The sequence below is a fragment of the Diadema antillarum genome, unplaced genomic scaffold, assembly GCF_040938485.1.
Source record: "Diadema antillarum isolate AM-2024a unplaced genomic scaffold, OU_Dant_1.0 scf00000133, whole genome shotgun sequence".
NCBI classification, from domain to species: Eukaryota; Metazoa; Echinodermata; class Echinoidea; order Diadematoida; family Diadematidae; genus Diadema; species Diadema antillarum.
In genome coordinates, this window is record NW_027271022.1 from 333,851 (window position 1) to 359,291 (window position 25,441).

General features: G+C 37.6%; 1 protein-coding gene across 1 annotated transcript in view; it reads right to left on the reverse strand.

Moving 5' to 3' along the window:
• Positions 1–2,191: 2,191 nt before the first annotated feature.
• Positions 2,192–25,441, reverse strand: part of LOC139720754 (centromere/kinetochore protein zw10 homolog) — a 32,137-nt gene continuing 8,887 nt past the window's right edge. The window contains exons 5-21 of the mRNA XM_071632106.1: positions 25,088–25,153; positions 23,341–23,476; positions 18,048–18,125; positions 17,107–17,186; positions 15,776–15,953; positions 14,641–14,720; positions 14,332–14,395; positions 11,838–11,911; positions 10,813–10,908; positions 9,333–9,469; positions 8,802–8,880; positions 7,508–7,693; positions 7,017–7,121; positions 5,919–6,050; positions 4,976–5,068; positions 3,834–3,944; positions 2,192–2,597 (exon numbers count right to left, since the gene is read on the reverse strand). Coding sequence (XP_071488207.1) covers positions 2,487–2,597; positions 3,834–3,944; positions 4,976–5,068; positions 5,919–6,050; positions 7,017–7,121; positions 7,508–7,693; positions 8,802–8,880; positions 9,333–9,469; positions 10,813–10,908; positions 11,838–11,911; positions 14,332–14,395; positions 14,641–14,720; positions 15,776–15,953; positions 17,107–17,186; positions 18,048–18,125; positions 23,341–23,476; positions 25,088–25,153 — 1,806 coding nt within the window. The 3' untranslated portion in view covers positions 2,192–2,486. The remainder of the gene's footprint in view (positions 2,598–3,833; positions 3,945–4,975; positions 5,069–5,918; positions 6,051–7,016; positions 7,122–7,507; positions 7,694–8,801; positions 8,881–9,332; positions 9,470–10,812; positions 10,909–11,837; positions 11,912–14,331; positions 14,396–14,640; positions 14,721–15,775; positions 15,954–17,106; positions 17,187–18,047; positions 18,126–23,340; positions 23,477–25,087; positions 25,154–25,441) is intronic.

Consider the following 25,441-nt stretch of genomic DNA (forward strand, 5'->3'; position numbering starts at 1 on the left):
GATTTTAGCTTTTGGTTTGGAGGAGATTTATCAGTGGTGTGTGTTTGAACAAAACTTGATAGTCACCATGAATACAGTGTACTGTATTCAAAATAATTACTAATATTTAAACTGTGTGTCACATCTCGTCAGCTGCTGAGGTCTTCCACCTTATACTTCAGTACATGACACTGTACTAAGATGAGCTTGTACATGTTACATGACTTTTAATACATGACAACATTCATCCAAGAAATACAGTACGAGTGCAAAGATAAGTGGTATCTCCCATCTGTCCTCAGGAATACCTGGTATGGGTTTATTGTATGTCACATGAAGGTCAGCTAATCACACTAATATTGTATTTGTGGAAAAGTGAGCAAAGAAAATGGGATTCCATCTGGATCATTCGAACCCGAGATCTCCAGATTGCAAGCCTGGCACTCTACCGACTGAGCTATAGAAAGCATTAGTACAGTGTTGACTCCAGAAACCCATACATAGTATTTCTCAATGCTTGAACGGTCAGAAGCTATACATGTACATGTAGCAGTGTGTATGAACTTGACATAATCCCGAAGGAAAATGCAACTTGGGGATAAATGCGAGGGATTCACAGAAGTGATGCAGCTTTTTGAGTATGTAACAAAAGAAACTAACGTATTTGGTACACTTGGATGTACAATATATACAGATAAATTGCTTGCAAAATTTTAATATGTTATACAAATGAGCATAATTTCAAAGTAAGTTGGAAGACATTTCAAGCTAAATAATGACTGATAATGCAACAATGGCCACTCTATTTTCCCCATGAGTGTCTGATAAAAACAGAAGCTCATGACTTTTTGCAAAACCCAAGAACTTTATATCTTTGTCGAACTTTCTTGTTTTCTTTCTTTCCCTCACTATTCCCTAACTTGCCTACATGTACAATCTGACAACTCCATGAAAACTCTGATATAGTACTGTCACTACACCCAAGTTTGTCTCGATGAAATGATATTCACATGCAGAATATCACACAGACAGCAGCCATTTTCATCAGCCCATGACGTGCCCGAACTCGACAACTTGTCATCATATGATAGTTCCAGCTTTGCCACAGAATATACATCGGCTGTGCCCTGTATGAATTTGTAAGATTTAATACTTCGTAAATGACAATTGACCATGCTACACTTGATCAAAAAAAAAAATAAAGACAAAATAGGCAAGCTGTTCAAGGTACTGAAAATAAGTTGGTATGTATATTCCATAAATGTCTGCTCAAGCTCTTAGAAAAAACCTTTGAGGTAAAACTGATAGCACCCTGAAATTTAGAGAGCATAAACCAGTACACCTGTATCTATTGAAGTCAATTCTTTTCTTTTTTTTTATGGTTTGGCACATGTAAAGGCTGACTTCTACAATATACGTACAGTACATAACAAATCATTTCTCACTAATCTTCCCAATATTCATTTTCCTTTCATCCTACAACCGTTAGGATGTCTCTTTACCCAATGAGGTCGGGCTAATTTAGCTGTAACACACATTGCTCATTGACAGCTACCCAAGTATACTTGGAACTAGTTAACTCTTTATGTGCCATGGTGGAAACCCCCTATGTGCCACGTTATTCTGCGACACGAAGGTAATCATGCTTTGAGAAAGACTTCTGTTTTTCCAATCTATATAACTTCTACAAATTTCTGTTAAGCTGGTCATAATAGTGAGCAAAGTTGAAGAGGAATGCCAAGCTTTGCTTTGATATAAATTGTATGACAAATCTATTTCTATTTATTTTCTTAATGACCAGTTGCTACATTACTGTAAAGGCATGACTTTTGCACATGAAACCGTGAGAGAAACTAAGAATTTACACGCAAATTTAGTTTGGAACACCGTTTGATAGTCAATCACCACATAGAATGCAAGCTGTATGTAAAAGGAACAAAAGCGCGAGAAATGCTTTGATTGTACCGCGGGATTAGGCGATTTATCGATCGGTTTAAGCGGATTAGTGCATTTGAGCAGAATATGCGAAGTTGGCACGTCGTCGATTGAGTGGGACGCGCGAACATGGCACATAAAGAGTTAATGAAAGAATTAAAAAAAACAACAAAAAACCTGAACACATCATTTGCTGTAACTAACTTTTAATATGATAAGAGATATTCTAAGTAAGACATTACATGACTGAATGGTTATTAAAGACCTGCTTCTTTGAGCTATATTCTTTTATACACAATCTCTTGTTCACTTTAACTCCATGCTACTATTGAACCAGTATGACACAGTGGAGATTACAACAAAAATGGTTGGATATCTTTTACATCACGGCATTGTGGTGAGAATCTTTGGGTTGGTGTTTGTCCTTACACACTTACAAAAATCCAAAAATTATTTCATCTGCTGAGATGTGATGGAGGCTTGCCAAAAGGTCAGATGAAAAGAAAATGAGAGAGAGAAAGAAAAATGTCATCTTGGGAGGCTTCCCTTAGTCCCATCCCTGTCTGCCTGTGTTATGTTTGCTTGATCTTGCTGAGTGCATTGGCTCTCCTGTCTGTGTTCTGGAACAGGGCCCTGATGAGGCTCTTGACGGTAGTGGCAGGGAAGACGAGTGCTAGAGGACCCTGAAACAACAGACGAACAGAGAACCTGATGAAAATAACTTAAAATAACATTACAAAGATCAATCTTAAACAAGTACTGACTATCTCACTTGATTGTGCAGAGCCGTACAGATGTTTCTGCATGTTATCAAACTTCTCATTCAAAAGCCCATCTCTCCTCATGCTCTCTCAAACTATGCACTTGCAATTGTTTCGATATCTCTTTCAAAGATTATGCCCTTCAAATACACACAAGAAAATACACTCATTAATCCATTGAAGACTAGTCCATGAGTATACTCAGGCAGGTGTCCATGGGAAACTTGTAATAGCAGAATCCGCTTGTTCTCAATGGGCTAAACTGATTTCAACTGCTACATTTGCATTTACTTGTACCCAGTATCTATGTGAGCCATGAGTCTAGACAAACATAAGAAAAATATTGGAAATTCTTTCAATAGCAAGAATAACCAATATGTAACAAAGCCTCAGTTTAAAAACAATTGACAATTAATGGATATACTGTAAAACATGATATATTCGCGGCATGAAATTTTCGCGAATTGGAGCTGACAGCCCTTTTCGTGGCATGAAATTTTCGTGAATTGCCACTGGTGTTCAATGCATGTAGTGTAGACAAAAACTTTCGCGTGCATTTTAATTTCGCGAATTTTGGCGCTCGCGAAATTCGCGAAATTAAAATGCACGCGAAAATTTCTCGTTTTACAGTAATACAGTTTCTTCCCATAATCAATGTCGCATATCTATAGTATGTCCCCAAAAATTACAATTGAATTTTTGCATTAATAACACCCAAAATCATTAAACTGTGCAAATGCTACCTTAGGGTCTTAAATCTAACAATTTTGCAGAAACCCCATTAAGTTTGGTTAAACGGTTACATAGTAATGTGGATTGTTGTAAAGCATGTCATCAGTCTGATTCTTCCAAATTTAGCACTTGGATGCTCTTGGAATTGCATATTAATGTGTAAACACAGTAGACAGAACTTGGAGGGAAGAGATTCCTGGCACGCTCTACAACATTCCTCATTTCTCTTTGACCAGTAAAGCAAATCGAATGGGGTTTACTGTACGACGTGGGCTACGAGATATAGTTTCATACCCTGTAATTCTATTTGGACTGATTCTCTACTTTTAAAGTGATCATTGTGGAAGGTCCCATTATAATTTTGTTTTGGGGGACAGACAGTAGTGTGAAAGTTGTTGCAATAATGTCAGGTGAATTATCTCATACCTTGCCATCTGCCCATCTGTCCACTATAGCCTGCATGCTAGCCTCCAGGATGAAGAGAAGCTCTGTGAAGGCAGTCCACTCCTTCACCACCACTTCCACTGTCACTGGTTCCTATGGCAACAACAAAGTGTTCTATTCTTAAGGACAAGTTCATGCAGCAATAATAGTAGATAGAACATGTCAGTGAAAGGCACAGTGGCCCATTGGAGCAAACTGGCAAGTAATTTCAATTGAGATGTCTGATTTCAACAAGTGAAAATATCATTCTTTAACCTTAACCAGGCCGGGCTTTTTGAGGTGTTCTGTGGCCGGGGGAGGGTTGATTCAACCCCCCACCCCCCCAGATCTCGGCCGTCGATTGCGCAATCGCCATGAAAATTGGCACATGCATTACCTGCGACGTAATCTACCAAACTGTACAAAAAGAAATGGAAATTTTCATTACATCAATTAATTATGCTAATATACGCATAAAATCATACATTTTGCTCTAAATCAGAAAGTAAAGCTCCTAGAATCCTATTTTTTGGTTAGGTTAATAACATTCTTTGTAGCATTCCTAACAATGTGCTTGAAAAAAAAATCTGGTATCAAAATCAATTTCTTATGTATTTTATTGTTTTATGAATTTCTAATGTATTTCTTTGTTTTTTGACCTTTTGTTTTACTTTTTTTTGTTGCAAAATTTATGACAGAACCTATTTCTAGCATAATCATGCTGAAATTAATTGATTTCAGCCTATGGAAGTGAAAATAATCATATCTTTATGAATAAGGTGAGAAAACTCCATTTGCATAGACTTTATACACAAAATCAAGTTTTTGAGCCATTTTTGGTCTGACAGGCATGTATAAAAGGACGGGCGCGAAACTTGAAAGTAAAAAGTCAGCGAATGGCGCGGTCAAAAAATTTCGTTGATTCAAACCCCCCGCCCTTTTAGGGTTAATGACTTACACCTCATCACGTCACATTTCCTATTCTTCAGTCTTGCTGAAAGGTGAGCCAAAAATTTTGATAATATTTCCAACACATTTATCTCAAACGTGTTTGCTGCCAACTTCTGCCAATGCCACCTCTCTCCACGATGACCCCGAAATGACTACTGACCAAGAGAAACAAATCACAGAGTGTTGACTATTACCTGAGATCCAGTTGGTGTGAGGAGGTCTGGTGTTCCATCCTTGAGTTTGACAAGGATGAGGTGCAATTGGAAGGCATCATCTGCCGATATGTCCTGAGGGTGGAAGGAAGAATGAATGAGGGAATGAGAGAAGGAGGGATGAGAGAAGGACAGATGAGAGACGGCAGGAAGGAGAAGGGAAGAGTGATGGGAAGGGAGAGGAGGAATATGAAGGAGGAGGAGAGGAAGAGAGGGGAAGGGAGGAGGAAAAAGGGATGAGGAAAAAGGGGAGGGATGATGGTAGAAGGAAGAGGGAGAAGGAGGAACGATAAGGGGTGAGGAACAGGATGGAGAAGGGAAGAGTGATGAAGGGAGGGAGACGAGGGGGTGGGGAAAAGGAGAGATAAAGGAGGAGGGATGAAGAATGAAGAGGATGAGAGAGAAGAGATGGAAAGTGGTAAAGAGGATGAATGTGGGTAAAGTTTGATAGTAAAACTTTTGACTCTTGAAAACAATTCAGATACTTGGTACACTAAAACAGCATGTGGAGGATAAAGATTGTTTCCGTGGTAGCTTGGAATCATAGGCCAAGGACCAGCTCTACTAAAGCTAATAGTTTATTCTGTTTAATCCACTACCATAACACATCTTAGATATACTTCCAGGTACAATTCATTGATTCACTCATCAATCTCCAGGTTCCTCTTATAGTACTTTGGAGGATGCTTAGCAAAGTCCTAAGGAAACACAGAGTGGGTGTCCTTTTTCCCAACATGTACAAAAAAAAAAAAACATACTTCAGAAAGTTACCTTTTGACTTATCTATTTTCTATACTTCTGGTGTATCTCTCAACTATACAAAACAGTCTAATTTGAAAATATCAATTAAATCAATTGCGCCCTACATGTTCAATGCTTCCAAACTTGCAAACTACAAAAGTTTTGGCATTGCGTTTTGGCTTACCTCTAAAACACAAATCTGCTCTACTATATGCATCAGGACTGTGTTGATAAGCGTTGCCATGGTTTTGGTGTAGACACTTGCTGGGAGCACCTCACCCCACACTGCCTTGAGATGATTCAGACGATGCAGAACCTATCATGGATTATGAAATATGCCAAATGACAATACCCTTGGTGTCTGTATTCACATTATGACGGGTGATTACCTGTTTGTGGTGTATATCTTTTGTTTTGCTTTGCTTTTTCACATCCACAGCAAAATGCATTGATTGATGAAGTCATTGCATCTTCATTGATTCATAAATTTAGGGCATTAATGTATTGATACCTGTAGCTTCTTAACAACAAACAGTACTCAAACATTTTCGTCCTATAGATGCCGATGAATTTCTCAATATGTGCTATTCGATAAAGTCATTGCAACTTCCTTCAATCAGAATCACTGCATGAATGTTGCATACTTCCTGTTGTCTTACTGCAGGTCACTCATTTTGAGGAAACAGATTTTATCTTTCTCAATAAATCCACTTTTTCATATCTGCTTAATGTCGATCACATGCTCAATTCACCTTGCCCTGTGATCCTTTATCTGTGAGACAGCACATCCAAGATCATTAACGATTTCCTTTCATCAAAACAGAATGAGCCATTTCTGGCTCTATCTATGAGATGGTAGATCACAAGGAGCTTATAGCTCTCAACACTGGCACTGCTTCCCACAAACTTTGTATAAAGCAAGTTGATCGAATGTTGTTATACCTCATTCACCTCACCACAAAATCAGTATGATTTCAGAATCTAGTAATTCTCACTCTTGATGAAATACACATCATATGAATATATACCTGTTCCTACATGCACAATTGCTATTAAACTCATATATATCTACTTTTCTCTGGTTAAAATCCTTTCAGAAGTGTTAATGCCAGCCACATTAACAGCTCTGCATGCCCTAAACTTCAAAAAAAAAAAAAAAATGCCTAAAATACGTATAAACAACACACAACGTGATGCAGACAGTATCATTGACTACACCCTTCATTCCCACTACTCTTCTCTTTGCTCAGCACACATCCTGTGTCTGGCATCATCCCCATACCTGTTTGATGGCCTGGTTTGAAGAGGTCACATTTTCACTCTCCGCTACTCTCGCAAAACCACCAGCTCCCGACAAGGACTCCAGTAAGAGATCTCGCTGTGACCTCTGCAAGAAAGACAAGGCAGCAAAGCTTGATTACAATGTACGTCTGCTATCACGGCAATGTGTGTTTTTTAATTCATACAACCAGAATTGTTTTGTGTGGTTTATGGACAGATCCATTTCGATTTCAGTATCTGTATCAGACAGATAGACAAATAGATAGATAGATAAGCAGGTAGATGGACAGATAAATGGATAGTGAAAAGGAAAAGGAAAGAGAAGTAATGAAAGAAAAATAGACAGTAAGCCACACAAATTGATGAATTTACATTTTAGCTGCTGGTACTTACATGGATAAATCATAGATAGGCATATAAAGATTGATACAGTAGATAAAGAGAGAGTGAGAGAGAGAGAAAAAAGAGAAACTGAAATATCAGAGGACATACCATTTGGGCAAGGAAGTGTGATACTGCCTCCTGTCTGAAGACGGGTACCAGATCCACGAAGGTTGATGCACCGTCTGAGAGAGGGGATGGGAAGGTGTGTCGGTAGCGGTGTCCCAGAGTGAGGAGATGGTGGCTGATGTACATACAGTTATTGTGATGGAGGCCGGCCACCTGGGGTAGCTGAGACTGTGGAAGGGTGGAACGAGCAAGATGGATGGGTGGAGATTAACCCTTTAGGGTGCCCAGGCACATAGCTTGACCTGCCAAGCTGTTTTAAAGGGATTACCTTTTATTACGGTTGCTTTGTTTTACTCTGTTTTTTGGACGTCTCAGCTACTCCACAACCAATATTCATCAAATAAACTTTGAATGCCTCTTAAAACGGCATGTTCTGTACTATTTCATAGGTGGTTTCTTGGTATCTCGCACAAAGACAAGAGCCCAATTCTCTTCTTTACCAATACTATACCATCCCTTTAACATCATTCAGTAACCCATCAAAACATTACCTGATGGTAGATTAGCAAGCCCATGCAGGTGTAGCAATATGTCTCAGACTAAAAGAGAGACCATGGTGACAAAATAGAGATTTGGGGATTAGGTAATCTCTATTCACTGACAGTCAATTTTTAGACATCTGCTCGGGACAGAAACAGTTACTCTGGAATACTTGCCAATTGGTGAACAAATTAAGGCGTAAGGGTGGGAAGTATCTTTGCAATTTACTCTAAGATATTGAGTTAAAAGCTGACGATGATATCATAATCATGCTTCAACGATGCAAACTTGTTTCGACACAATGCTGATTCATAATAGAGAAATATTCTGTTCTACATCTGAATTACAATCAAATGGGTCATTCTAAGAAAACTAGGGAGTTAAAAGTAAGTGGTAAATTGTCTTGCTTTGAACTATTAAACACTCTGATACATACGTACCACAACCCCCCTATAAAGCAATACTCACATTTTTGCAAGACCATTCCCCTCTCTCTTCTGTGTTTATTCCTTTTTGTTTGTTGTACATACCAAGTGTTGTGGTATTTTGCAGAATATGCTGCATGCAGTATGCCACATTATTTTAACTACAAATTTTGGAAGTATGAAAACAACAGAACCTTGAGAGTTCAACAATCTAAATTCTGGACATAGCTTTGGTTCACACAAACCTTGGGTATATGTGTGAGTGTATGTACAGCGTATGTATGTATGTATGTATGTATGCATGTATGTACAATATCTGTATATATATGTGTGTGTGTGTGTCTATTAGTCTGCCTACATGGACTACTCACCAAGCTGCCTTTGTGATAGTGAGGGACTGCCTCACAGAAGAGCTCCAACATGTTCCTGACAGTGTAGAATAACTGGAAACTGGAATGAGACACAAAAACAGAGACCGAATCATAATCTGATGATGCAGTCAGCGTGAAAACGACACATGCATACAGGAATTGATTATCTGGTTGCTGAAGAAACATCTCTGCAGGGGGCGATAGGAGAACATACAAAAGACAAAATCAGGATGTTAAAGGAGTTCTTCAACATCACATCTGTCACTGTATAAAACTGACCCCGTATCTCCCAACACTGAAATTCAAAATACTGGAATAGACGAGAGTTGCTAAGATATTGCATGCATATGGATTTTTACCCATATCCTATAAATCACTACTAGCAGTGCTCACAAAAATATAAAATACAAGGTTGAATGAAGATCCTTCCTTTGAAAAAAAAGAAGAAGTGAGAATATCTTGTATATGGAATAGGAATGGTTGGAAGGCTTGTGTATCCATACAGTGGACAAGAGTCCATTGGTCACCTACCAGAGTTCCTTGCTGGACGAGGCCTCATGCAGTGTCTCATAGCACAGGTTGACCAGTCTCTGGACACTCTGACTGATGGAACATCGTGGGAAGGCAGCTATGCCAGGGCCGAGGGGGTTCTTCTCATCGGGGGAGCCCTGCATATGGATGCATAACATGACTATATTTTGTTAAAAATGCACCAGGAAATTTCATACATGCAGAAGTATAACATACATGTACATAATAATTCTCATTAGGCAAAATGATAAAATAGAAAAGAAATTTTCATAATTTCGAGGCAATTTTTAAACTGGAAAAATCTCTACTCCCATTATGACTAGGATTAGCACTTAACCCTATTCTAACTGGGGGGGGGGGGGGGGGTCAAATTGACCCCCCCTCGACGTTTCGCGCCACGATTTCGCAACGCGTTGTTTCACAACTTTTTTCATTGAAGTCTCCCGCATATTTTGAGACCAAATTTGCGACGTCCGGGTACACCGTTTTGAAGTTACGTAATGTTTTGCATATGCATGTCAACTAAAAAACAGCTAAAATTCATGATAATGTGTGAAATCCAATGCAAATTGTGTTTTTTGGTTAAATTGATATAAATTAGATTATTTCAACTTTTAACAAGTGAAATTAATCAATTCTAGTTTAGATAAGCCTGAAAAAGTGCCTGCAACAAATTTTGGCAAAAAAACAATAGAAAACAAAAGATCGAAAAAACAATAAAATACATAAGAAATTAACAAAGCAATAAAAAACAAAAGAAATTGATTTCGATTGTGCTATTTTCTTAAACAAAAATTGTTTGATGTGTCTTGAGGAATTCTGACACAAAAATTTAGCAATCCTCCAGTCTTTTTAATGGAGTTATAGGTGAAAATATGATTTCATGCACAAATTTGCATAATTAATTCATTAAAAATAGAAGGGCAATATTTTTCCATTATATGACCATGTAATCTTGTAGTTGACATCCAGCTCTATCTTCAGGCAAAATTTCGCGGCGATCGCGCGATCGGCGGCCGAGATCTGAAGGGGGGGTCAAATTGACCCCCCCACAGTAAAAACTTAGTCTCAAATAGCCCAGTTAGAATAGGGTTAAGCCAAAACCATCACACACAATGCACAAACAAAAACATTTTTGCATTTGAACAAACTGACTGTCACCTTGAAAAAACTGATAAATATCATTATTTCATCAGCAAAGAACATCTAGCTTCATAAAGTTAATGATAAATCTTTTATAACGCAACTGATTGAGAAATTGCCCTTTATTGACATAAGCACATGCCGATTATACCATGATCTTGAGTAATAGCAATTTGATGGTTTGAGTAATAGCCATTCGAGTATGTACAGCCATAATTTTTATCATGGCAATTATTCAATAATAAAACTGCCAATCAGTTGCAACACCCAGCTTGCTGATTGAATTGTGACTTCTTTGGGACCCAGTAGAAGAAGTAGAAGAAAGTGAGAATCATACCGCCTCCTCTGCCGCTGGCTTCGTCTGCCCAACCTCCACCATGTTGTGAAGCTCCTGCTGCAGCAGTCTCCTGGCTTCAACCAGCAACTCTTGGCACTAGCAGAGGAAGACAAGACAGAGAACAGTGTGAGTCAATTGGGGATTAATATATACATCACATGACTGTTGTTACAGGAGACCAGGGACTTTTAACCCTAACTGCACTGCATGTATTTCTCTGTTTTTTTCGACCTTTTGTTTTTGTTGTTTTTTTCAGCAAAATTTGTGGCAGACCCTTTTTGAAGCATAATACTACTAAAACAAATTGATTTTAGCCATTGAGAGTAAAAATAAGCATATTTATATGAACCATGTGATAAAACTCAATTTGTATTGACTTTGTACACAAAATCACATTTTTGAGCCATTTTCGGTCTCAGGTGCATGTACAAAAAGTTATGTAACTTCAATACCGTACCCCCGGGCGTCACAAATTTGGTGTCAAAATGTGCGGGAAACTCGAAAGAAAAAAGTCATAGAGCATCGCGCCGAGAGCATTGCATGTTGCTGAGTAATTGCACGAAATGTCGAGGGGGGGGGACCCTTTTAGGCCCCCCCCCCCCAGTCTTTTTAGGGTTAAATGACCACAACTGGGGTGATTATGCTATGCAAAATACTGCCATAGTATCAAGGCATAGGTAAAGAAACTTCACCAAGCCTGTGCTTTTTGTGATCTGGCTTACATTTGTACATGAATTAATAAAATCATGAAAATATAGTTATTCATTGGCTGAAAAACTTACAACATCCCAATCAATTTCAAAATATGAGCTCACAAGTATGCATTTATTTTCAACTAGAAATGTACATGTACAGGCATTGCATATGATTTTGATATTACACTACATAAGTGATGCACTAACTCCAGTAGTGGCGAGACAATTTAAACAGTCACAATATACTGTGATATAGGATGCAAGAACTTCTTCTTTTTTTCTTTCTTTCTCAATAATAGAAAAGAGGAAAGAGCAACAATGGGTCAATACCCGTTTATTAGCGAAGTGGATGTTGACATTCTTGCCGAAGTCTGTGAGTGGATTTCCTTGATCTGGTATGAATCCTGAAGGTGAAAACAAACACACATACAATCAAACTACACGCAAATACAGAGTTCAAGAGACGGTCCCTTTATATTGAAAGAACCTCTGACACTACATAACTCATCAGCGATCCTCTCAGAGTTGGGTTTTATGCCTTCAGCATGTCAGGTAATCACTGGACATCGATCAAAACCACAAATTTTTGTTTGAATACAAATTTGACCTTTACAAGCTTTGAGTGGGGATGACTCCAAGAAGTACTTGACAACTACTGGTACTACAATCCAGAGTAAAGTACAGTCATACCACTTCAGCAGCACTGCAGCAATCACTCAGCAGTCAGAAGTTTGGCTGTGGTAGCTGCAAATGATCAACGGCACTATGGCAAAAGGCTGTATAAATGTGGTTGTTATAGATTTTTCTATGGGAGAAGGGCAGTCGTGATTTGGCAAAAAGGTGTATGTCTGAAAAATATCATGTTTTTGGTTTTTACCATTTGGGGGGTTTTCGATGCCGAAATTTTCATGTGACCAACTTTCATAAGTCATTAAGCCTTTGTTTCCGAGATATTTGGGGCTATCTCTGTATCATTTTATCAGTTTTCCTGCTTTTGATTTGGCAAAAAGGTGTATCTCTATACATACACCTTTTTGCCAACTTATATGCACGATTTCTCACGGTGTATGTGACGATACACCTTTTTGCCAAAATAGCATGGGTTGCAGTCCCTGTAAACGTGGTTTGGCAAAAAGGTGTATGTCTCTAAAAGTGCTAATTCTGAAGTATTTTTTAAAGTTTGAAGCAAGAAAATTATCAGAAAATGAAATTTGAAGTGTATACTAAATCCTGGAATTAAATCCCTGAGCGCTGCACAGTTTAGATGGCTTCTACGGTCAAGGACACTGCCAAAACTTTAAAGTTGATTTTCTCGGCTTTGTAGTCGCTGTAAAACGGCAGACATACACCTTTTTGCCAAAATACGACACCGGTTGTGATTTGGCAAAAAGGTGTTTGCCTGAAAAATATCATGGTTTTGGTTTTTACCATTTGGGGGATTTTCGATGCCGAAATTTTCATGTGACCAACTTTCGTAAGTCATTGAGCCTTTGTTTCTGAGATATTTGGGGCTATCTCTGTATCATTTTATCAGTTTTCCTGATTTTGATTTGGCAAAGAGGTGTACCTCTATACATACACCTTTTTGCCAACTTAAATGCACGATTTCTCACAGTGTATGTGAAGATACACCTTTTTGCAAAAATAGCATGGGTTGCAGTCCCTGTAAATGTGGTTTGGCAAAAAAGGTGTATGTCTCTAAAAGTGCTAATTCTGAAGTATTTTTTACAGTTTGATGCAAGAAAATTATCTGGAAATGAAATTTGAAGTGTATACTAAATCCTGGAATTAAATCCCTGAGCGCTGCACAGTTTAGATGGCTTCTACGGTCAAGGAAACTGCCAAAACTTTAAAGTCGATTTTCTCGGCTTTGTAGTCGCAGTCTGTAAAACGGCAGACATACACCTTTTTGCCAAAACACGACCGAGGGGGAGGGGGAGGGGGAGGTCTTCACAGGCCAACTCTCAGATGTGTGAGCTTTTGTTTCTCAGATGACAGGGGACATCCTGAGTCATCTTTACATTTTGGGGGTAAATTTGATGGCAAATAGGTGTATCTCTAGCTACACCCTTTTTTCCATATACAGAGCTGGCAAGTGAAGGGATTTGTATGGTTATCTGCATATACACCCTTTTGCTATAAAGAGAATACTGCAATACTTGTTGGGTTCTGCTAGCAGAAAGTTGTAGCAAGATAAAAGAGACTGTCATCTTGGTAAGGAATGGTTTGAAAACCATATTAAAAATATCTCCTCACAATGGGATTCCAAAAACTGAGAAGTGATCAAATTGCTATGCTCTAAGGAAGCCTACATTTGTAACAGTTTGTCTCATGAAAAAACAAAACAAAAACAAAAACAAAAAACAAAACAAAATAAAACAAACAAACAAACATTCCAGTTTAATATTTAAATCATCAAAAACAAAAATGGACACTACCTATTTCACATGTAAAAGTGGATAGGGGACCATTTAGGTAAGGCTGGTAAATGTAATGCACTCTAGTACTGATTGCCCATTGATGTCTACTTCAATCTGAAAATTCTCACCCAGTGACTAAACTTAATAAAAATAGAGAAATGCAGCAAAGGCATTTAATCACAATCTGTTACATAACCTCAGATGTCATCACTACTCATTGCCTGAGATATTTTTTTTTTTTAAAGAGAGAGAGAAAAGTTCATGCAACATATGATATATTTGACATAATTTTCTGATAATACTTACAATCCTATGAAACTCTGTATTCTTTTTTCCTTCTTCACATGTCTTCCCAACCCTCCCCCCACCCAACTCTCTGTATCTGTCAAAACACTTCAGCTTACCTAGTTCTTGCAAAGACTGCTCAAACTTTTGAGTTGCTTGAAAGATGTCTTTGTATTCATCCAGCTGTAATGGCAGAAAACAAGAGGAATGCATTTAGAAATGAGCTGGGCAGGAAAGATTTGAGAGGACAATAATATACTGAAAACAGAATGTGACTGTATGTTATTCTTGAAAGATGAAGAAATTTTCTTTATAGAGATTCAATTCTGAGGTCTTTCTCAGCAGACAACAAATGGCTAGTACAAAAGACAAGACATCATGATTGTATGATGAGGATGAGGGCTTGGAATGCAATTCAGGATGAATACCTGTTTATTTGTGGCTGGGATGGACGGAGTTAAGCAATCTTTGATGATGGCTTCTGACATCGTTGGCCAGATGAGAGAACCTATGGGAGGGTGGAGGAAGAAAAAGTGTTATTTACATCTTGCTATACACTGATGGGCCTAGATTGGCCAAAACAACAGGTGAATAGTAGAGGAATTGTAAATCTGAACTATTTTAGCTGTAGCAAACTTGTTGTCTTGACACTTGAAACATGCATATTGGTGTGTCTGGACCAACATTACATGGCCACCAAGGAAGCTACATTGTACGTAGTACATGCTTATGAGCAAGCTACCATAGGCCCAACTAGCTTTAAGTCCCCTCCAAATGACTAGGAAATAAAGTGCCTTTCCTAGGGGCATCATCATTGCTGCAAGCATCTGAAAGCAGAGGCCTTACGATTAAGAGTTCATGGTTTTATATACATACTACTGTTAAAGTGGAAACTTAAGCAGTGTGGAAAATTTTGCACATATTATGCAACCAGACGTGAGAGTGAAAATTACAGCGCATGAATGTTTTTTGCATGCCAAATTTTCTATTAGTACTTAATGTCCTGATTCGGCGGATTAAAAGCACACAAAATTCATCTTAGCTGACCGAGCATGAAAAATCACTCACGCGAAAATTTCCGCTTTTACAGTGAGCCAAAATGGTTCAACAAAAAAACTTCCCTTCATCTGTCTCTGCTTTTGATCTCCATGATGTTCAATTGAGCAAGAAGAGAAGCTTGTAGAATATCAAAACTACAAAGGAGACATGGTACTCATGAAGAAAGAAAGAAAGAAAGAAAGAAAGAAAGAAAGAAAGAAAGAAAGAAAGAAAGAAACAGGCATCTCCCTTTCCTGTAGTACTTTGGAAAGGGCACAGTGAATAATTACTCCCAACAAATGCTCACAGGAAAGTGAATATTGTACAAACATAATTATTCTATCTGTCTTTCTTTTTTTTTCGGGGGGGGGGGGGGGTGAGGGAGGAGGGATATAGCAGGCATTTGAGAGAACAATAATATTCATGAAGTATCAAAATGGGAAACTGCTTTGGGAAGCCATTCCGCACTCCTCCCCCCCCCAAAAAAAAAAAAAAAAAAAAAAAAGGAACACATTTTTCCTTTACCCAGCATGCTCATGAGGCTGACGCTTTGCATCTCTTCCTCTCTGTCCCCCTGCCTGACCATGTGACCCAGGAAAGGTGTGGAGAGAGCCTTCAAAACCTTGAGCACGCCCTCGTAGACGGATTCTGGAGCAGGGTGGGAGGATTTGCCTTTCATGGTCACTATCCTGACTTCTGTTTTCTGAGGAAAAAAGGAACAAGAATGAATGAGAGAGAGAGAGAGAGAGAAGATCAGAACGACTTCAGAGTCTACGACTTCAGTCATAATCATGTACACTTCTTCACAAAGCACAAACACACATGTATATAAAGTTGATGATAACGGTTAAAAGGAGTACAGAAAATACAGTCTGATCTCATTGCTGAAGCTGAGCAGCTTTTTTCACTCTTTGCACTTAAACAGAGTTCAAATATTAAGCAACGTTTATCACTTCCAACAAATGTCATGTGAGTAATGCGTCTATTGTGTTCACTGAACAAAAATATCAACATAGAACTACTCAGACATGCCACCATCATGTACAACTTGGACGACTCTACTCGCAAATAATTGCAAGTCTCGGTTTCATTTCAGAATGGCTGGAAGGACATAAAATCATGTAACCCTGCAAAGAAGAAAGTAAGGTTTGTGCAGGAACTGATTGAAGACATACCATGGTACTGTAAAACGAGGAATGTTCGCGTGCATTTTAATTTCGTGAATTTCATGAGCGCCAAGATTCGCGAAATTAAAATGCACGCGAAAGTTCTTGTCTACACTATATGCATTGACTGCCAGTGGCAATTCGCGAAAATTTCATGTCGCAAAAAAGGCCGTTGGCTCAAATTCGCGAAAAATTCATGCCGCGAATATATCATGTTTTACAGTAAGTTACAGAATCAAATCAAATGGTCACAAACACTTGAGAACTACAGATAATTATCTCCCACTCACAACTGTAAGTCACACTCACAACTTTACGTCTAATACACAAAATGAGCACATTTGTTATAATTTGTATTTCACACAGTTTGCAAACAAGTTTTCATCTAACGAGTGTGCACGTGTCCACTCCAGAATGTCCCATTATCTGTGAGGTAGTCCTTTCAGTGGATAATAAATCATTTAGTATGCTAGCACTGTCTTCCTTTCTAGATTTCAGCTGCTAAACTATCTTTGCATCTTCGACCATAGGCATTTTTTTTTATATAGAGTATATAGAGGGCATGTTCCCACAATGGGATTCTGAGTTTTTGTATGAGGATAAAGACTACAGATTCTTTTGGTTTTGATGCATGAAATATGTTTTATTTATTCAGTCAGGTACATGTACATGAAAGTGTAGACTGTTTACCTGTTTGCTGGTGTCTACAATGACTTCAGTATCTGGCCTCTTTATAATGGGGAACATCACATACTCAAGGAACTGCTTACCTGCACACAGAAAATACAGAGATTACATTTGAAATTGATAAAGGGACAACTACACAAACAAATGGGTCTATATTCATCTATCCAAAACAGTCTGGTGTCCCTAGACCACAGTTACACGTAACAGTGCTGAACTCATCACAGTGGTGTTCTTTACTCTGAAGCATTGGGAGAGCGTAGTATTTTGCAACCAGTCAACTGAAATCTTTTGAGACCCTAGTTTCCATTAAAGCAGCATTCAAAAAAAAAAAAAAAAAAAATCTGTGCACTGGAATATGCAATTTCTTGCTTTGGAATACCTCTGTCATAGTGTTTCTTGATTCTCATTGTTTCTTTTGGAACCAGATCAGCTAGATCTTGCTGTTTGATTAGTTGTTTGTTTCTAACAGACTCTCCAGGAGGGGTTATAACCTGCTTTAATATTTTGCCCAAGGTCTATGTAATGCATATCATACTGCAATGCAGAATACTGTCCATTTGTCAACCAGTATGTTACGGCATAAATCACATATAGGTAGTTCAATTTCGAAAATATTACTTCACAAACATTGAATAAGTGTATAGGACTTTCAAATGATTGAAATTAATTGCATAATGATTAAAAAAAATAATTGTCAAATGCAACTGCATTTACTTTAGGTTAGTTTTATTTTGCAAAGTATGCAAGACTTGATACAACTGAGTATGGCATTTCTTTTTTATTTAGTTATTGCACAAGAATGGTCATTGTATTATTTTCCATTTTAACAGTTGTCAATGTGCATGACCTTGATGACTGCCAAGACAGTTTTTCTTCTGCTGAGTGACAACTTGAACATCGTGTACATTAACTGCAAACAAAGCTTTGGGAAGCCACGGACTTACTGAATCCTTCAAGTTTGCGTGCGAGGCAACGTGTGGTCTGCATAGCTTGCAGCGTGCTGGCAAACTTGTCGTTGAGATCTGGACAAAACACAGAGGGTGATAGAGAGGGCGTGGTTATGACTGTGTATCTTCAATTTGGGCTTATATGACTACAAGGCCAAACAAACACTAGTAGGCAGATCTACATACATGTAGATGCAACATCATTTGAATTGCTGGGGTGCATTTCACAGACAAATCTGCAACAATTTACACTTTTTTAATACAATCATTGCAAGAGGGAGATGGAGTATAGGATAGATAATATTGATTGTCAGGTGGATAGAGGTACAGATTAATAAGAAGCTAGAAAGATGAATGAATAGATAAATGGGAAAGAGAAATATTTACAAACTAGAAATGTCGCTATGGCGACTGGTATGCCTCCACCATAATGCATGATTCTCCTTTTAAAGAGGTCTATAGTACGTATTGACAATGTGTGACGATAGTTTAACATAATTAGCAAAATATCAAAATGACATGACTGTCACAAATGGGCAATTCCACGGTAACTAGGACACAGGTGCCAAAAATTCAAAATGATATTTGTTTCAAACACCATACATTTTCAGACAGTACTTGAGTTGAAGTTTTAAGAATCATTATGTTTTTCAATAAAAGTGGCCATTTTGATTTTCAAAATGGCTGCCAAAATATGCCTATAACTCAATGGTAAGAAAGAGTGTATTGTCGCATAACTTACTCTCTGTATATCCACTTTATTAGTACACTAAACAACAATCTTTCATATGTATGCAGTTACCAGAGAAGTCTTTTACCACACGATAGAAAAAAAAGCTGGTAGCTTTAAACAATTTGATAAAAACTGTTAATTACTTTGATAATGATGGAAGTAACGTCAGTTACCAAAAAACAAGGAATTTTTAAGTTCATTCATCAAAGGAAGTGAGCTGTATGATGTAACTTGGGATTTCTAATGTATGCCCATATGCCTTTATTTTAATACCAGAAGTAAGGATACTTGGCATACTGGAGAGTCAAAATGAACACTACAAAATGTGTAACGTCAGTTACCGAAACGTCATACACGAGTATGTAACGTCAGTTACCATGACAGTAATTATAACTGAGGCAAATTTTTTGACTTTTGGCCATTTCAATACATCTGGGAAGTCAACTTACAACAAAGAGCAGGAATCCCTTTCATAGGAAATGATGTCATTACCATGGTATGTCCATGGAAATTTTTTTTTTTTTAAATTTCTAAATTCATTTATTCATTCATTTACCATGATTATCTTTTTTTTTTCTTTTTTTTTTTTTTTGGGGGGGGGGGGGGGCTTGAGCTTTCGATTTTTGATTCAGCACAAGTTTAAGGTTAAATCATCTGGAAGTTTAGTTTGCCACATGCAGTATACGCACTCAAATTAGTACATTCCCAGTCCTACGGGATGATAAAGCTACCAAAGTTTGTAGGCCTAATCAGTGACATGATTCCCTGTTAACCACATTTTCTACAAAAAAAAAAAAACCAAACTTCTGCACAGCTGTATAGCAACAGTTTAACAATCTCCACCAATTTTTGCTTTTGCTGGCATTTTTCTTTTTTTTTTTCAGGAAGCTTAGTCAAGTTTCTACCTCAAGACAAATGCACAAACAGATATTTCTTCTCTTGCACTTAAATGTGTGGTGTAGTTAACATGGCTCATCTTGTATTATGGTACATAAGGCATGTACTCATTATTGTTTGAAACTTAACACTGATGTTGCTCAAAGTGAGAGAGGATTCTATAGGGTTTAAAAAATATTGTTCATACAGTGTGTATTTGTTGATTACTTTATTCTATTCATGCAGGGACATTTTGTAATACAACACATGATAATTATGAACAGGAAGAGTCTTTTATATCGATTTTAGTATTCTTTCGTTGCAAAGTCCAATTTCTTGGTATCTGGAATTTATTTGCAAGCCGTGATATATCAGTGAAAAGGAAAAGAAAACAGTTAAATTACTTCAAGCTAGGAATAAAACAATAATGCTCTTTTGACCAAAAAAGCATTTATTTTCCTTCTTCACAGAGAAATATTAAAAGTGCGACACTTTTCATTTAAATCAATTGATGATGGACATCATCAGGAGTAAAATAAAGAAAAGAAGGAGAAATATATCACAATAGATTTCATACATATTTATGCATATTTATGAGTTGATACATGTTTTTTTCCCCATGACCTGGAAGATAATTTGATATTTTTTTCAAGCACAAAAATATCCATGTTTTGTGTAGTACTACAAGGTATTATGGGTGGAGCACTCTATGTACAATTTGTAGATAAAAACTTTCCTGTTCATTAAAAAAACAAACAAACAAACAAAAAAGCCCTTAGCCACGTCAATATATTTATACTTGGAACTGCTTAATCTATTAATGGCTCTGTGTAATCATAAATGTTGAATGAAAATTAAATCTTCAGACAAATGTCAAGAAATATCCTCTTGTGCATTTACATTATTTTAGCCCAACTGTGCTATGGCATGGGGGGGGGGGGGTGCCCCCTATAAAGGGCCCACCCAATATTATTTGTGTCTTTAGATTTTGTTTTAATTTGTTGCTGTAGTTGCCTGGGATTGTCACTGGTACATTGCAGCAGTATAATAACCTGTTAAATAAATTAGTTCTCTGTAAACCCCACAGCAAAGTATGTGTAACGTCAGTTACGTAACGTCAGTTACTGACATGTTTACCTTTAAGTTTTCATAGAACACAAAGAAAATGGACTACTGTTTCATTTCATTGTGTATTTGTGACTGATAAACCAAGGTATGACTCCATATCAACCAAATCATTCTGAATGGTCAGAATTATGAAATATCACATAGCTATTCCCAATCATGATTTTGCATGTGTAAACCCTATGGCAAATGTAAGCGTAACGTCAGTTACGTAACGTCAGTTACCGGTATGCCTTCACTGAAATTGGCGTGGTGCTAAAAGGAAATATCTAAAGTGCACATTATTTTGCACACCTGTTCCTAAGAACCTAGGTGTATTGCCATATTAAACACATAAAGGCTAAAAGTCAGGGACATGAGATATTTCCATTTTCATCTACACCATAATTTCCCATGTCCTTTTTCCGTAACGTCAGTTACCGACACATTTTCACTTGCTATGTGATAAGAAATGCAGTTTGAGAGAAAAACTTTCCACCTATTTCTTCATTCTCATGAACTTATTCATCAATGCTAATTGCAAGCCCAAGGTGCTTTCATTCACAAAACTACAAGGTAAACAATCTCATGAAAATCCTTACGTGTAACGTTAGTTACCGTGGAATTGCCCAAATGTGTTAAACGTTCGCTTTCCTTGAACTAAGTTTAATTGGATGAATGGCTACATTTTCTAAGAGAGTATATATTTGGAGATTTGGGAATTTTTACTTGACTTTTGCCTCTTTACAAGTTTTATATGCATTGAGTAATTTTCAAGGGATGGAGAAAAAGTATAATTTCAGTATTAAATAGCAAATTGTTAGCATTTTAACCTGGCCTTTGACCCTTGCCCGTTGACCCTATGACCCTAATATTCCCAAGAAAATCACTGTTGGGCAGAACATGCATAAATATGTACTAAGTTTCATGATGATACCTTGAAGCCACTTCCTAGATATGGAAGAAGTGAAATTTACCACTTTCACATGACCTGAGACATTTTGATATTTGACCTTCTTGGCAAAAGACTCCCAGAGAATCTCTATTGTGTAATACATGTATACACTAAGTTTCAAGAAAAAATCCTGCTGGCATTGTATAAATATGAGGGGAAAAAGTACAATTTTGAGGAGTTAATCTTGACCTTTGACCCCCATGACCCCCAAAATCCCCTAGATAATCACTTCCAGTCAGTACACGCATATGTACTAAGTTCCATGAAGATACCTTGAACCACTTCTGAAATATGGAGAACTATCGCTACGGCGACTGATATGCCTCCGCCATAATGCATGGTTCTCCTAATAGGTCTATAGTACAATGTCTTGACAATGTGTGATGACAGTTTCACACAATTGGCAAAATATTAAAATGACAGGTTTGACTCAAATGTGCTGAATGTTCACTTTCCTAGAACTAGGTTCAATTGGATGAATGATTAAAATGTCAGAGTGCAGGTATTTGGGGAACTGATGATTTTTACTTGACTTTTGACCCTTTTATAAGTTCATGCATTGAGTAATTTTCAAGGTATTGAGAAAAAGTTTAATTTAAGTATCAAATGGGAAAATAGCATTATCTAAACCTGGCCTTTGACCTTTGACCTCACAGTTCCAAAGAGAATCACTGTTAGGTTGAACATGCATAAATATGTAAGTTTCATGATGACACCTTGAGTTACTTTTGAGATATGGAGGAAAAAGTGCGATTCAGCGCTTTCATTTGACCTTTGACCTTTTGACCTTTGACCGTTTGGCAAGAAACTTCCCACAGAATATATATTGGGTAATACATGTATACATCAAGTTAAAAACAAAACAAAACCTTCAGGCATTGCATAAATATAAGGAAAGTAGTGATATTTGAAGGAGTTGACCTTGACCTTTGACCCCCTGACCTTTGAACCATGACCCCCAACTTCCCTAGATAATCACTGCCCATTGGAACAAGCATATATACTAAGTTCCATGAAGATACCTTGAACCATTTGCGAGATATGGAGAAAAACATGAATTTTCAACCTTTTTTTCACAAAATAATCTGTGACCTTTGACCTTTGACCCCGTGACCCTAAAATCCAAACAAAGTATTATCCCCCCAGGATATACCCTCATACCAAGTTTGATGTAAAACCACCACACGGTTCTTGAGATATCGACAAAAACAAAACGGGATGGACGACCCGAAAACATAATGCCTCCGGCCACTTCGTTGGCGGAGGCATAAAAAAAAATGACATTTTAAAATTTTCACTCGGCCTTTGAACTTTGACCTCATGACCCAAAACTCTATCCAGAGAATCTTCATTTGGTAATACATGTATACACTAAGTTTACAGAAAATACCTTCAGGTATTGCAGAGATATGGGGGAAATAGTGAAATTTTGAGCACTTGACCTTGACCTTTTTACCTTTGACCTTGAGCATGTGCACCCAAAAGCTGATAGTTCAGTTACGCTGTCCACAAAATCGATTACGGACGGATGGACGGACGGACGGAAGGACGGACAACCCGAAAACATAATGCCTCCGGCAACACTTCATGGCAGAGGCATAAAAAGTGATGGAGATACTTACTGACATTAAGCTGTGAATGGCCTTCCACCTTGGCATCTTTCTTCTGCCCCTTTTGAGATGGTTTAAACTGGATTGTCTTCGACCATGACTCTCCAAGGTGGTAATACAATGTCTCTCTAAGAATCCTCTCTTCACTCTGTTAAAATAAAGAATATAATCATTATCATCTTATTTCTTATTCCCTCTTGACCTAGATGCATGAATAATGCATCTGGCATTGCTAGGGTGATAATTACAGAAAGGCCCTCTGGAAGAACAGCATTTACACTGCAGGGACGAAACTTTGAAAATCCAAAGAACTATGAAAACATTAATGCAAAGAAGACTTCAGTACCAGTACTTCAGAAAAAATTTACAATCAGGACTCACAAAATATGAATGACACCATAGCTATATCATCCCATATCATTCATATACTAGTCATGTACTATTATCACAAGATTTGTGACATAAAAAAGCTGCTGCATACAGCTTTCAGTTCCAGCAAGTCAAAGCCCTTTCAAGTCAAAGATTGATATGAAAGAAAACTGAACTTTGAGTAAAAAAAAATCACTAGTTTGTTCTAGACAATGAGAGCAGGCCGGGAGCCAAATGCCAACAATTAAAAGACACGGGGACCAGTCATGCTAAAATGAGGCGAGAGAGAGAGAAAATTGATGGGGACCATAGTCTCTCTCATCTCCCATCACAAAACATGGGTATCAGTGGCAACACCCAAACTCTAAGGAGGACAGCACAATGCATTAGGGCAATGGAAAAGATATCTAAATAAAGGATGCAAGAAAGAAGACAAAAAAGAAGGCACAATGTACTATGAGGTGGGTAATTCCATGAAGTTGGGGCAGTGTCCATGTAGCATCGTGATATTTGAAAAATACATTTCAGCATAACTCAATATCAATGATGCTATACATTTATTGTTTGTAGGCTTTACATTTGCATTGAGGCCACACATTTTCCTGGAAATTTTGTGCCATTCAGACTCAATTTTGATGAAGTTATTAAACAATATGTAACAGTGTCCTGTAGCATCGGGACGTGTCCATGTAGCATCGTGATATTTTAAGATTTGGTCCTAAGAGACAAATTATGGCAATTAGCTTGACCAAAATTTCATGCAATATGCATATTTACTAGATTAGTCAGATAGCTTAATATCTCAAATTTCCTGTACACAGTTTCAATTTTAAAAGAAAATTACAAAATGTATCACGATGCTACGCGGTGTCCTTTTTTGTTACATTTGGTGGACACCGCGTAGCATAGTGACATATTGTGTAAATTTTCTTGTAAAAGTAAAACTGTGGAAAGGAAAGTTAAGATATTTAGCTATCTGACTAATCTAGTAATTATGCATATTATATCAAATTTTGGTCAAGCTAATTGCATTAATTTGTCTTTTAGGACCAGATTTTAACTATCACGATGCTACATGGACACGTCACGATGCTACAGGACACCGTTACATTTTTTAAAGATAACTTCATCAAAATTGAGTCTGAATGGCACAAAATTTCCAGGAAAATGTATGGTCTCAATACAAATGTAAAGCCTATAAACAATATATGTATAGCATAATTAGTATTGAGTTATGCTAAAATGTAACACTTTGTGCCCCAACTTCACGGAATTACCCAGGTAGAAGACATTTTAGTTTCTGGCAGATGGAAGATTGATCGGCTTGTACCGAATTACAGCACCACTGTCAAAGAGCACTTCAGCACAGATCTTTCATTCAAAGTCTTACCGTCAGGGCTTGCACAATCTTCATATCACTCAATCCAGACCGGAACAGAAAGTTGAGATGTCTTTCCTGGTTGTAAAAGAAAGAAGAAAAGAATCCTAATAGCAATGGAAGATTACTTTGAAATCCTCTGTCTGCAAATACAAAATGAAAGCATTGGAGTTGAGCGCATATATGTGACCCTGCATCACAAAACCAACAAAAAGTCGCCAGACATGAAAGGCAGATTGTGAAAGAGCAGACTCTAAGCTTTAAAATGATGTACAACTCAATTCATATGGACTCTCCTATCGTACTGAAATATTGGAGAGAAAGCACACACTTTGGAAAAGTGTGAACTGAGAAAAGTACAGGGTC